The sequence below is a fragment of the Ursus maritimus genome, unplaced genomic scaffold (assembly GCF_017311325.1).
Source record: "Ursus maritimus isolate PB19 unplaced genomic scaffold, ASM1731132v1 scaffold_23, whole genome shotgun sequence".
Taxonomy (NCBI): Eukaryota; Metazoa; Chordata; class Mammalia; order Carnivora; family Ursidae; genus Ursus; species Ursus maritimus.
Window position 1 is genome coordinate 28,064,467 of NW_024424786.1, and position 12,784 is coordinate 28,077,250.

Genomic DNA, 12,784 nt, shown 5'->3' on the forward strand with positions numbered 1-12,784 from the left:
AGGGGAGAAGGCGAAGAAAAGTGTCCGTGGCCACCACTGTGGAGGGCTTTGCTGGGATCCCCGGTGGTGGAGGGGGTGGGAGTGGCAGATGGAGGGGTGCTAGTGGAGGTGTCCCGCAGGCTCTGGACAGCCTGGGGGGGCACTGCACGGGGCAGGGGGCTGCTGGTCCCAGAAGTGGGAGGAGGAGCAGAGTGGGGGGAGATGGAATGTGGGGGCTGGAGCTGAGGGTGGGGGAGCAGCACTGGGGCTGCTGGGTTATCTGGGAAGACAGCTGAGCAGCGGGGGAGCGGGCGCAGAGATAGCGCTGTCTTTGGGATGGAAGTGGAGGGGGCCAGGCCCAGGGCTGTACGGGAGGGTTAAAGACCCAGAGACCGGGAGGCGAGGCTGTGGTGCCAGGGGAACTGCCCAGGCCCTCCTCCCTTGCCTGCAGCCCTGGGCCCTGTTCCTGCACGGGGCTGGAGCTCTCCTGCTAAGTCAGCCCCGAGGCTCCGCAATCTCAAGCCTCAAGCCCCCCAGCTTGGGTGGTGGCGGGGCATCCTCATGGCCCCCCGGAGCTCCCGGGGGAGGGCGTGGAGAGTAGGTGCGGCCATCCTTCCATCTCTGGCCCCTGGAGCCTGGCGCTCTGAGAGCTCCCTGGGCACAGATGCTCTGCGCCTCAGGGCTCTGCGGCCCCAGCCTGTCTCCACAGGACAACCCTAAAGGGGAGAAGGGACCACAAGGTCCAGCCTTCCAGTCTGCATGTTGCGCCCCAGGACCACCCCGCTCCCGGCCCACCCTGGCCTGGGCCTCTTCAGCACAGGCCTCTCCCCAAGGAACCAACCGTCTTGGCGGGGGCCTCAGTAACCGCAGCCCATCTGGGGCCAGGGCGGGGTGGCCCAGGGCGGGGAGGCCTCTGTCTTATTGTCTTCAGACACCAGCTGCGGAGATTGGAATCCCAGACAGCAGAGAGAGGCCCCTGCAGCCCCTGGAGCAGGGCCAAACCCCGAGCTTCTTCCCAGGAAAGGTCCATCTTGGAGCCACCCACCCCCTCCCTGTCCCCAGCGCCACTATGCCAGGCACCTGGCTTCCCACCAGCTGAGTATGGGCCCTGAACAAACTCAGCAGAGGCAGGCAGGGGGTTCCACCACCACTCCCCCAAAACCTCAGGGCACTGCCAGGCTTGATCCAGAGGTCTGACGCACATGGAGATCCCACCCACCCTGCTGCCTTTATACAAAGAAAAGTCTCAGAACAATATGGCCCATGTCCTGGCAGAGCCAACTGAAGTAAAAGAAACACTGGGCTGGAGCTCCAGAGTCCTGGATTCTAGTCTCAGCCCTGCCACCGAGTCACTGTTCCTGAGTCACCTGACCACAGGTGATCGAGTCTCACCTGTGGGCCTCCTCCTCCTTATTATCAAACCAGAGGACCAGATAGATGATTCTTTACAGCACTAACATTCTATATTCTTACGATCCTCCCCTTAGACGAGAAGATATGGAACACATCAGCATTTCCCTTTCTGCCTTGGCTGCCGGGAAGCTCAGGGTTGAAATTTATGCTCAGTGGCCACTATGATTCTTAGCCTAGATGTTTGATGTAATTACCTGCCTATTTCATGACACTGTTCTTGTTTTTAGAGAAAACCAATAAATCTTTAATTGTAGCTGCCTCAACTCCGTTTTTGAAGTAGGCATGAATGGTTGTGCACGCACGGGCCGAGGGAACTCTCTGTTTTGGCTGTGTGATGGCTCCTGAAAAATCTTCTCTGTGCCCCCGCGTCACTTCCATAGTTTGTCCTGGAAGAGCCATCCTTCTTTTGATACTAAATGAATTCTACTCCTAGGCACTCCCATCCACTTGTACGGAAGACACACACACACACACACACACACACACACACACACACACATGCTGTGCAGAGGATGGACGGTCGATCCTACACCAACATGGTGCCCACAGGAATGTCCCATAACTGGCTGCCCCACTTCTCCACTGACTCCTTCAGTTCCTCCCAATCCATGGGCTGGGCCGAGGCCAGGTTCTGGGGTTCCTGTCCAGGCTCTGAGGCCTGTGAGGTCACATGGCGGCCTATCCTGATGCAAATAAGATAGTTGGCGTGTGAAAGTTTCTGGAATGACAGGAAAGCCTCAGGTGCCCTGCCTTCCTTCCCCAGCCATTCACCAGGTGCTGGACAGGAAAAAGAGGGGCAGCCCGACCCTGGGAACTTGTGGCTAAACAACCCGACTGATCCATTACTTCGGGTACCTGCCGTTTCTGGATGGCTGCATGTTTACGGTAAATGCTGGTTCTTTCTCACATGATCCACTTTGAATGAAAACGTTTCCGGACGTTGTTACAGATGCTCTCCCTTGTTACACAGAACATGGTTGGGACTGAGGAACCTTTTCCTGATGCCTTAGAACGCTCTGCTGAAGGGCCCTTAGTGAACTGAGGCAGCAGGGGGCGCCCTTGAGGCCTGCGGGTCACGGGTGGCTCTGTCCTGGCCCTGAACCCACTTCTGAGCTGAGCCTAGCCCAGCTGAGCTGTGTTGTTCAAAAAAAAAACAAAAAAAAAAACAAAAACACCAAGAACTGCTCTTTGCTCTCAAGCTGTTGACTTCCGCAGCCCACCGGAGGGGGAAAAACCACTATCTGACGACATTTTATTTGCCATTTCTAACATGCTCTGGGTGGAAAAGTAGACTGAGTATGACATTCATTTGTGTGAAGCTGAAGCCTGAACTTTGGTGCATGGATTTTGTCTCCTGTGTTTTGGGCACTCAGAGGTCTTTGCTTCCTCTCTGGTTCTTTTCTTGCTGTAACTTCATGCGAAGAGGGAGGACAGAACTCTCTGGACAAAGGAGGTCCACCGATCTACAAATATTTATTTTTTGCCCTTGTTGCTCTGAGTTCGGCCTTCTCTAATTGGTAGGAATATAGTAATGAACAATCAGACAGTACCTGTCCTCAAGGAACTCACATTATAGTGAGAGGAGACAAACATAAAATAATTTAAGCCAGTCATAAATTCTATAAAGAAGATAAAACAGGACAATGGGGTAGAAGGTGATCTAATTTGCTTGTCTTGTGTTGTGTTGGTTTGGGATAAGTTGGGTTGTGTTGGGTTGAATGTGTTGGTTTGGGTTCTGCTGTGTTGGGCTGAGTTCTGTTGGTTTGTGTTGAGCTGTGTTGGGTTGGATTGACTGTGTTATTTGGGTTCTGTTGGGTTCTGTTGGGTTGGCTATGTTGGTTTGGGTTATGCTGCATTGGGTTGGGTTCTGTTGGGCTGTGTTGAGCTGTGTTGGGTTGGGTTGACTGTGTTATTTGGGTTCTGTTGGGTTATGTTGTGTTGGTTTGGGTTATGCTGTATCAGGTTGGGTTCTGTTGGGTTGTGTTGAGCTGTGTTGGTTTGGGTTGACTGTGTTGTTTGGGTTCCATTGGGTTGTGTTGGGTTGGGTGTTTTCATGGCTGGATAGTGGTAGGGGGCTACTGCTTTAGCCACGGTGGTCAGGAAGACTTCACAAAGGAGCAATATTGATTTGGGAGCTGAAAGATGGAGGAGGAGGCAGCCATGCTGGGCAGAAGAAGAGCCAGGTTGTTCTCTGTTTCCGCCCATTGGACTGCTGTGGATGTCTTAAGTTTATCCTATTTCCTTCTAAGAGATAGGCCTTCGAGGGCAGAGACAAGTCATCTCCTTTGTGAAAGGGCCTGGACACTCACACCACACAGAGCCCAGCAACACAGCTAACAGGGGACCCTCCTTCTTCTGCCCCTGCTCCCGCCAGAGCAAGAGGCCTGATATGCGGGTGGATGAAAGCAGACTTGCTGTGGTTGGAGCAGGGGCGTGAGGGGCAGGCTGTCCTTGGACTGAGGTAAAGAAAGCCCTGGTGCTGTTGAGGGACGGTCGGGCAGTCCCATCTTTGGGCACCAGCCCGAGGGCAGGCCCTGCTCTCCCAGCCTCTCCCCAGGTGCCCTCACTGACCTGCACGCGGGCCTCGGTGAGGTCTGTCCTCATGGCCAGCTGCTCCCGGGCATACACGTCGGGGTAGTGGGTCTTCTGGAAGACCTTCTCCAGTTCCTCCAGCTGGTAGCTGGTGAAGGTCGTCCGGTTCCTCCGCTTCTTGCCCTTGTTGCTCTCGGAGTCGGCCTTCTCCAGCGGGCTGGGGAGGTCGGCACTGGCCCGGTCCTGGGGCCCCTTTACTCCAGCCTCCTTCACACTGAGGTAGCTGCTCTCCATCCCCACGGTGTCAGAGTCAGGCGGTAACTCTGGCTCGCCCAGAGAGCTCTCTTTGGCTGAAGGGGAGGAAACAAGGTCAGAAACCAATGACGGAACCAAGCAAGAGAGGAGGGAGGGACAGAAAGAGCCCTCCCCTTCCATTCCCCGGTCAGCATCACACTGGATGCGAGGTCAGGAGGCCCCGGTTCTAATCCTGACTTGCCATTAGCATGCTGTGTGACCTTGGGCAAGTCCGTTTCCCTCTCTGAGCCTCTTTGCCATCATCTCAGAATGGACCCCATACGGCACCAACGTAATATGACTCTGGGTCAGCCAGTCTGATCTCTCGGACATTTAATCTCTGCCCCCACTCACCCTGGGCTCCTCCCTCTGGAAGGATCTCCTTTGCCAGAACTTCTGCTTTGGGCCTGGGGAATGCTGAACCAGTGCCTCAGACTCCCAGGGGAAGGGAAAGCTAATTCAGTAGCCATGTCTGGCCCGACAGGGCAGGGGCAGGGTGGAGGCCAGCGTCGAGGCAGACAGGAATACCCTTCCTATCCAGGCCTGGGCCTGTTTGGGCTCAGTAGGAGCTGCAGATATTGAAGAATCCAGCATGAGGGGTCACACCCCTTGCCCTCCACAGGCTTCACCTACTGTCCATGCAGTAAGTGGCTCATTTACTAAGGAAGCTGGCGGGCACCTGCACCCCCAGGGTGCTGACACGTGTGCCCCAGGAGAGTCACACTAAGCTGGCGGCCTGGGCCCCACAGCCACCGCCATCGGCCAGGACGGGGCTCCGCTGGTTGGTTCCTAGATGCCCAGAGCCGGGAAGGACCGGCGGATCTATGGAAGTCAGGGATGAGAAGGTGGAGGCCAGCAGGGGGACAGTGGGGCAGAGAGTGACTTGTCCACACCCCAGTGTCCCAGTTAGCACCCTGGGCAAACCCACTTGCCTCAGAGTCATGGTTAGAGTGTGGCCTCTGGAGCCAGCGTACGGTATGACTCCCACATGTACCTCGCTCCACCTGTGTACTTGGGACAGTTCATTTAACCTCTTCGTGCCTCAGTTTCCCCCTCTATAAAATGGGGATGAAGATACTTGTAGGCTCTTCCTCCCGGGGTACTGTGGGGTTAAGGAGGCCAGCAGGCAAAGCCCTTAGCACGGTGCCGGCTAGGTAGGTTTCCGCCCGTGTTGGTGTCCCCAGTGCTGGTGCGGACTCGGGAGCAGCAGAGGGCTCCGACCCCGGGGAAGTCTTCCCAGCGGGCGGGCCCTGCCCCGAGCATCTGGGTGCAGGAGCGGGTGCAGGCACGGGCCTGGTGTCTGGAGACGGGTGTGAGCCCTGCTCTGCGCCGCACTCCCCGGCCCGAGGGTAAGGTGCCTCCGCCAGCACAGATGATTCGTAAGGCTTCTGGGGAGCACCGGAGACGGCGTGCACACGTACAAGCATGACCGTCGCAAGCACGCATGTTCGCTGTGAGCACCTCTTCTGGGAACAGGTACACGCGGAGGGCACGAAGTGTCAGGACAATGCCTCTGGCTCGGGTCCCCCGACTCCGTCTGCATCCTGGGGGCCGAGGCCTCCGGCTGGCTCTCCTCCCTAGCTTTCCGTGTGCCCTGGGGAGGATCGAGGGACAGCTGCCTGTCATCCCCACCTCTCTCTCCAAGGCCCCGATGAAGGGGGTGGGGGTGAGTGCCTGGAGCCGACCTGCAGGCGGCATCGGGAGGCCATGTGTGGGGGCTGCTGACGACGCTGATGCCACGGCGAGGGGGGGTGGTGGCCCCCAGGCATCATGCAGGACACCCACGTGAGTCCGGGCACACGCAGACCGCCGTGGCTTTGGTGACAACACCATGCAAACTGCAGCTGGCAGTGGGGCCAAGAGCTTTCAGCAAAGATATTTATCTTGCTGGCAGACAAACAAGTTTTATGTTTTGGGTTTTTTTTTTAAGAGAAGAAATCCCACCCAGCCTCACCAAAAATAAACATCTCTGTTATGCAATTTCCTGGAGGCCAGACTGGGGGGCAGCCCCTGCCCCTGCTGCCCCCGCATGGATCTCCAGGCCCCATCCCATGACCCCACGGACCCTTCGAGTGTCCTCTGGCATCCGGCCTGGGATTGGGACCACCCTGCACAGCAACAGGGGCCGGGCTGCACGGGGAGCTCCATGTTCCAGAGACCGAGGGTTGTAGGGACCAGCCCAAGCTCCGAGTTTTAACTGGGGGGAAACTCACACCAGAGAGAGCAGGGAATGTGTGCTCATTAGTGACAAAGCCTGGCCTCTATCCCCCGGGTCTGTCCTCTACTCCTACTCTGTGGGCTTGGGGCCTCTTCCCAGGGAGAGAGGGGTGGGGGCAGAGGAAGGCAGGGAGCTCACATAATCGAGGAGTCCTGCTTTGGTCCTCCTGGGGGCAGGAGGAGAAGCGTCTGAGGACAAGGAGGGATGCCCCTCAGTGGAGACCGAGCTCTAGGCTTAGCCGGTAGGGAGGCAGCAGAACATCCAGGCTTCTACGGCGAGAGGTAAGAATCCAGTTTCTCAAACCTCCAGCCACCCACGGAGACCGAGCAAGGGGGGAAGAAATGGGGAGACAGCCCACGGTGCGCAAAGACCACCGGACCAAGAGTTGGGAGATCTACTCTCGGTCCCGGCTCGACCATGGTCTGCCCGTGACCTCAGATGACTCTTCTCACCTCCCAGAGCCTCATCTGGGGCCCAGTGGAGGGTCCCTCCTGCCTTAGTCACCACTGGGCCTTCCCTGAGGATCTGGAGTGGAGAGAAGAGGGGAGCAGGATGGGGGGCGGTCTGTGTCCAGGCAAACGTTGGCCAACTGGGAAGTCTTAGAGACAGAAGGGGTTCTGGCAAAGTGACGCTTCCTGCTCCTCAAAGGTCATTTTGCTTTAAATCAGGAGGCTAGGTCTCTAATTTAGATGCCAAAGAACAATTCCCCAAGGTCCCATGGCCCACCCCACCGGTCAGAACGATGAGCCAGGCTCTCACAGGCGCTGAGTCCGAGGATCCCAGACTTGATGCGGGGGGGAGTGGGGGTCTATTTCAAACTCCTTCCACCCTGCAGCTTCTCCTGCAAGTGGGGCCATGCGGGCTGCGGGGACAGAGAGCTCACTGCCACCAGGACAGCTGGGCCCTTCATCCTGAGCTCCGGCCCGTCTGTCTCTTAGACGTACAGCTCCCTGGTCCTGACTCCAACTCTCCAGGGCCCTTTCCCGAGACGGTCACCACACCTCCCGGAGTCTTCTGTCCTCCTGTCTAAACAGCTGGTGTTCCCGCCGCTATTCCTCAGGTGGCCCCAGGTTTAACAAGACTGACACAGGGGGCTGCCAGGGACGGGCTGCGTGATGGTGCTGGGCCCTGGGCAAAGCCAGCAGTTTGCTCTCCTACCAAAGGATCCTGAGGAGCTGGGTGGAGAATCAGGTGGGTGGCCCGAGGCCTGGGTGCTTGGTCAGGATCCAGTTCGCCCTGCAGGGCCCCCCTCAACAAGACAGCTGCTGAAAACAGAGAAGCCCACAACTCATGCCGAACTACTCTTCACCAAAGGTTATCACTGACCTCCCTTGTCTCCCTCACCTGCACCTCCGGCCACATGCCTGGAATGCCCTCCTTTCCAGCTGATCTCTAAGATCCAGTCAAGCACCAGCTCCTCCAGGAAGTCCTCCCAGACTGCAACAACCATACAGACCCCTTTGTCCTCTGCTCAGCCTCTCCAGTTACTGCCTGTGTTTCTGACTAGTATATAATCAAGCCCCGAGCGTCCATTTCCTCCTATACCACATCAGTTCCTGAGGGTTGGAAGCTCATGTCGTGGACCCTGGGCTTAGCCCGGGATGGGGCAGATGGCAGACGTGCAGTGAGAAGTTGCTGAAGAATAAGTGAACAATTTCTGACAACCAAATACTACGAGCTCTCACTCTTCGTGTGCCTACTGTGTGCCGGCTGCACGCTCTAGAGCTCCCTGCAGAAAGTGTTTGTTGAACCAATGAATGAACCAATTCATCCCGCTGGACAAGGAGGAGACAGGTGGATAGGATCCGTGAGAACGGGGCTCGCCTGCCCGAGCGCCTCCGTGAGCAGCTGGCAGTGGAAGCAGCAGGAGAAGACGAGGTGGCCGAAGGGGACAGGACCAACATAGACAGTGAAGATGTCTCCAGGTGGGGGCAGGAGGGAAACAGGGAGCATCAGGGAAGCAGACTCAGAAGCAAAGGGATGGGATTTTCCAGGGAACCCAGTCCAAGATCTGCCAGGAGCCAGCTCCATACCCAGCATGATGCTTTAGCAGGGTAAAGGCCAGGGGGTCCCTCCACTCGCCCTGCTTCTGGGCCAGGCTTCTTCAGGGACAAGAGCACGGTGCTGCCTGACGCTGAGCCGCTACAGAGTCCCTCTGGGCCAGGCCACCTGCCTGCAGGTCTGGCTTCCGTCCTGGCCCTCCTTCCATATGGACTCTGGACGGCCGATGCCCCTCTCACAGTGTGGAGGGTCCCTGAGACGGCTCTGTCCCGGTCTCTACGGCCCAAGACAACATCATCCTGATCTGCAGCTTCCCGTGGAATGTCCTGAGATGGATATAAACCCCAGACGGCCCAGAGGACTCAAGTAATGTGTGTACATAGAACATCCAGCGCGATCCATGGCTGCCCTCCAAAGGTCTGCGCGCAGCGGCAGCCCTAGGTAAGCATTTCCATCAGCCACTTCTGATGAAGTGGAAGCATTTGGTTCGAGGATATATTCCGAATCAGGAGCCACAGAAGGACCTCCAAACTCTGCCTGAACTCTGAGAAATACAAGAGATGGAAAACCTTTCTTCCTTCCCTTCCCCTCTGCTTGTTGTCCTGGTTTAACCCATTGACGTCGCTCTAACCTAGTCTAACCTTTTTTTGATACGAAAGCCCTTGGGAGATTTCTGAAGGTGACTGTGATTTTTTTTATGACTGTGATTTCCAGAGCGTGCACTTCTGAAGCAGGGAGGGTGCCGGAGGCCTCTGTGTGCACGGATGTGCGCCCGTGGGCATGGGGCACAAGCCTGCAGTTGCGAATGGGTGTTTGGAACACATGCGCGGTTGCCTGGGGAGAGGTCTGCAGAGCGAGCAGGCCTGTGGGGCTGAGTGCAGGCCCACAAGTAGGGTGTGTGCGGCTGTGTCCGGGCATTTACGCCAGTGCGCATGACTCTGCAGATACACGTAGGTGAGTACAGACACGGGAGGTAGGGGTGTGTGTGTGTGTGTGTGTGTGTACGGTTGTGCACGGGCCCGAGCATATGGAGTGTATGTCTAAGGGGTCTGAGTAATCGTATCCTCCATGGTTTTGATTACATCTATTTTTCCTCCAAACATCTGCTTTGTGGGGGACATGCCGCTCGCTCTGTTCTCGGGTGAGCCGGCCTCGCACACCCTGTGGCAGAGTGCACAGCGGCCGATGTAATCTCCTTAAACAAAACAGGCCAGCATGAGGCCCTTTCATGCTATTTAAAGGGCACCGACTAAACCCACTGCTGTCCAAACAGTCGTGTGGGGGTAGGGGCGAAGGTGAAAGGTTAGCCATTGATCACGTCCCCAGCCCACCTCCTCGGCCCCTGGGCTCTGTGCAGAGCTCAGCCTGGACGTCCCTGGTTCAGCTCCAGGCCCAATAGCTAATGCCGAAGGGGCAGCAGTAACTGGGGAGACATTGCAGCGAACGTGGTCTCACCCGGTGGAGGCAGACGGGCTCCCTGCCCTCGGGGAGCTGCCGATCTGCAGGGGAGAGTGGGAAGGGGAAACTCGGGTGCTCGGCCGGCCGCCCACAGGTGGCGTCCCCCCGTTCACCCGCGCAAGCTCTGAACATGCCTTTTATAACACAGAAAGTCCGAGACACCGTCACAGACCACGGGAGCCTAAGGAGACCTGCGGACCACAGGCGGTGTGCTGGATCGGGTCCTGGAACAGTAAATGGACATCAGGGAAAAAACTAGTGACCTCTGAATAAAGGGTGGGGTTTAGTTAATAGTAATGCAAAAGGACAAAAAGAGGGGGCAAAACATGTAAATAGATACTTCACCCGAAAAGGCCTACAGGCAGCAAAACATGAAAACACGGTCAACCGGTTATCCAGCGCGGAAATGCAAACTACAACCCCCGTGAGATAGCCCCACGCACCGATTGCCACGGAAGTGAAAACCCTGACGGCACTGGGTGATGACGAGGACACGGAGCCCCGGAAAGTCTCCCACGTCGCTGGTGGGAAAACAGAGCAGCGGTTCTATAATTAAACACACACTCCCCACATGACCCAGCAACACCGCTGCGAGGCATTGGCCCGGGAGACACAAAGACTGATTTTCAGGGGAGAAACACCAAACCTGTGGGCAAATGCTCACAGCGACTTTGGTCAGAATCACCCCAAACTGGAAACAACCCAAATGTCTTCTAACAGGTGAATGGATAAGCAACCTGGAACGGCCATGCGAGGGGATATGACTCAGAGATAAAGGGAATGAGCTATGATGCAGACAATGGCAGGAATAATTGTCGCAAGCAGCTATGGTCTGTAAAAGAAGCCAGACTCAAAATCTGCATATGTATGACTCCGCTTATTTATCACAGGACATCCTGGGAAAGACAGCAGCAGCAGGATGGAGAACAGATCCCTGGCTGCCAGGGGCTGGGGAGGGGGACCTATCTTGCACCCCAGTTGCGGTGGTGAGTACGTGAATCTGCACAGGTCTGTGTTAAGATCCATAAAACTACACACCCCTCCCCAAATCTTAATTTTGCAGCACATTATTTTAAAAATGACAGACACGTAAACTATAGAGAAAAGACAAAATTGCGTTTCACTATATTACCGAAAAACAAACTAATAAAAAATTTGTTTATCTTCACCCAGAAATCCCACTTCCAGGAATTTATCCTAAAGGAATCATTATGGATGGGCACAAAGAATTTGCTGGAGAGAAAGTTCATCATGGCATCATTATATAGAAAAACCAAAAAGAACCAAAATATCCAGTAACAGGAGATTGGTTAAATAAAGGGTATTTCCATAAGTAGAAGAGCGTTCCTGATATTCTTTTTTCTGCAAACTGCTAACTTTCTTGGCCTTTAGAACACATTATTATGTATTTGTTGGGGATTTTTTTTCCTGTTTTGCTTATTGTCTCTCTCTGCCTTCCATAAAACGGGGAGTATATCTGAATATATCTGCTTTGTCTGCCCCTGTCTAATGCCTACTATTGTGGCCGGCATGCAGCAGGTGTGCAGTAAACATTTGATGAGCAAATGAATGAAACCGTTAATATAAAAGAGTAGCATTTTAGTATCTGGAAGGACGTTCGTGGTCTAGTAAGTAAATGTCATCTTTAAAAAAAGTGGAGAAGGGGTGGAGTGTCTGTCCTTAGAAAATTCTAGAAGTTTCCAGAGGTGGGAATACAGGTATATGGGTTGATTTTATTCCTTTTTTTTTTCCTGGTCTGAATTAATTTTCTATTTGTCCTACCATGAACAAGAATTGCTTTTATCATTTTAAAATACTATTTGAAAGCAGCGATTAGAATCTGGAAGGATGACTGCTTTGGTAGGGTGCTGGACTCTGCTCTGAAGTTTTTTGGGAGGTAGGAGATGAGCACCAACAGGGGCGGGGTGGAGGAAGGGTAGGGATGCTTCAGAGAAAGGCCCTTGTGTGGTGGGGATTGGCCGCTGTCCTCACAAACTGGGCTCCCTATGATTCCGAGTTCTCTCGGGTACTGGAGGCTTCCAGACCACAGGCTTAAGCTCACCTCCTAATGGGTTTCTCTGCCTTCAGGCCCACTACCCTCAAATACAACCAGACGCACACATCTGATTGTATCGTGACCTTCCCTAAAGGCTTTCACTGGTTCCCAGAGCTCTCACTGGGATTGCCAGATAAAATACAGGGTGCTCAGTTAAATTCGAATTTCAGAGAAACAATGAATAATTTTTAGTGTAAGTATGTCCTAAAGATTGCATGGAAATACTGAGCTGACAGTAAAAGTTTTTCATCGTTTATTTGACATTCAAATTTAACTGAGCATTCTGGGTTTATTGTTAGGGTTTTTTGTTTTTTGTTTGTTTGGTTTGCTAAATCTTCCAGCCCCACAAATCAGGCTTACTGTAGCATACAGGATTCCCCAGGCAGGACTGACCCCCGCCTGCCTCAGCGACTCATCCTCCCCCCGCCACCCTCCACCTCGCTTCTAGTCCCTTCTAGTCCCTTCTAGTCCCACCGAGCTGCTTTCTCTCCCCCAGAGCACCACACGAATATAATAGTTAGCTATGTTCCACATGGAAAAATTTTAAAAATCAATCAGCTAAGTGAAGATAAGCCAAGAGAAGAAGACGATAACACACACATACACACCCACACCCGCGGGGACACGTTTTCTCACACCCTTTTTTTTTAAAAACCTAACACTCTGTCCTGGACATCTTTCCATGCTGTTCTCGATTCTTCCATCCCACCGTTTGTAATGGCTTCATAGGACTGCACCACAGGGACCAGCGCTACATCATGGTGATGACGTTAGAAGCAGCTCCAAGAACTAGAAAACCTGGATTAGGTCATGTTCACATTGGAAGGTCTCTG

The 12,784-nt window shown here is 54.5% G+C and overlaps 1 protein-coding gene across 1 annotated transcript in view; it reads right to left on the minus strand.

The window, feature by feature from the left end:
- ALX4 (ALX homeobox 4) overlaps positions 1-12,784 on the minus strand; it is a 40,177-nt gene that overhangs the window by 5,811 nt on the left and 21,582 nt on the right. Inside the window, exon 2 of the mRNA XM_040638705.1 lies at positions 3,964-4,274. Coding sequence (XP_040494639.1) covers positions 3,964-4,274 — 311 coding nt within the window. The remainder of the gene's footprint in view (positions 1-3,963; positions 4,275-12,784) is intronic.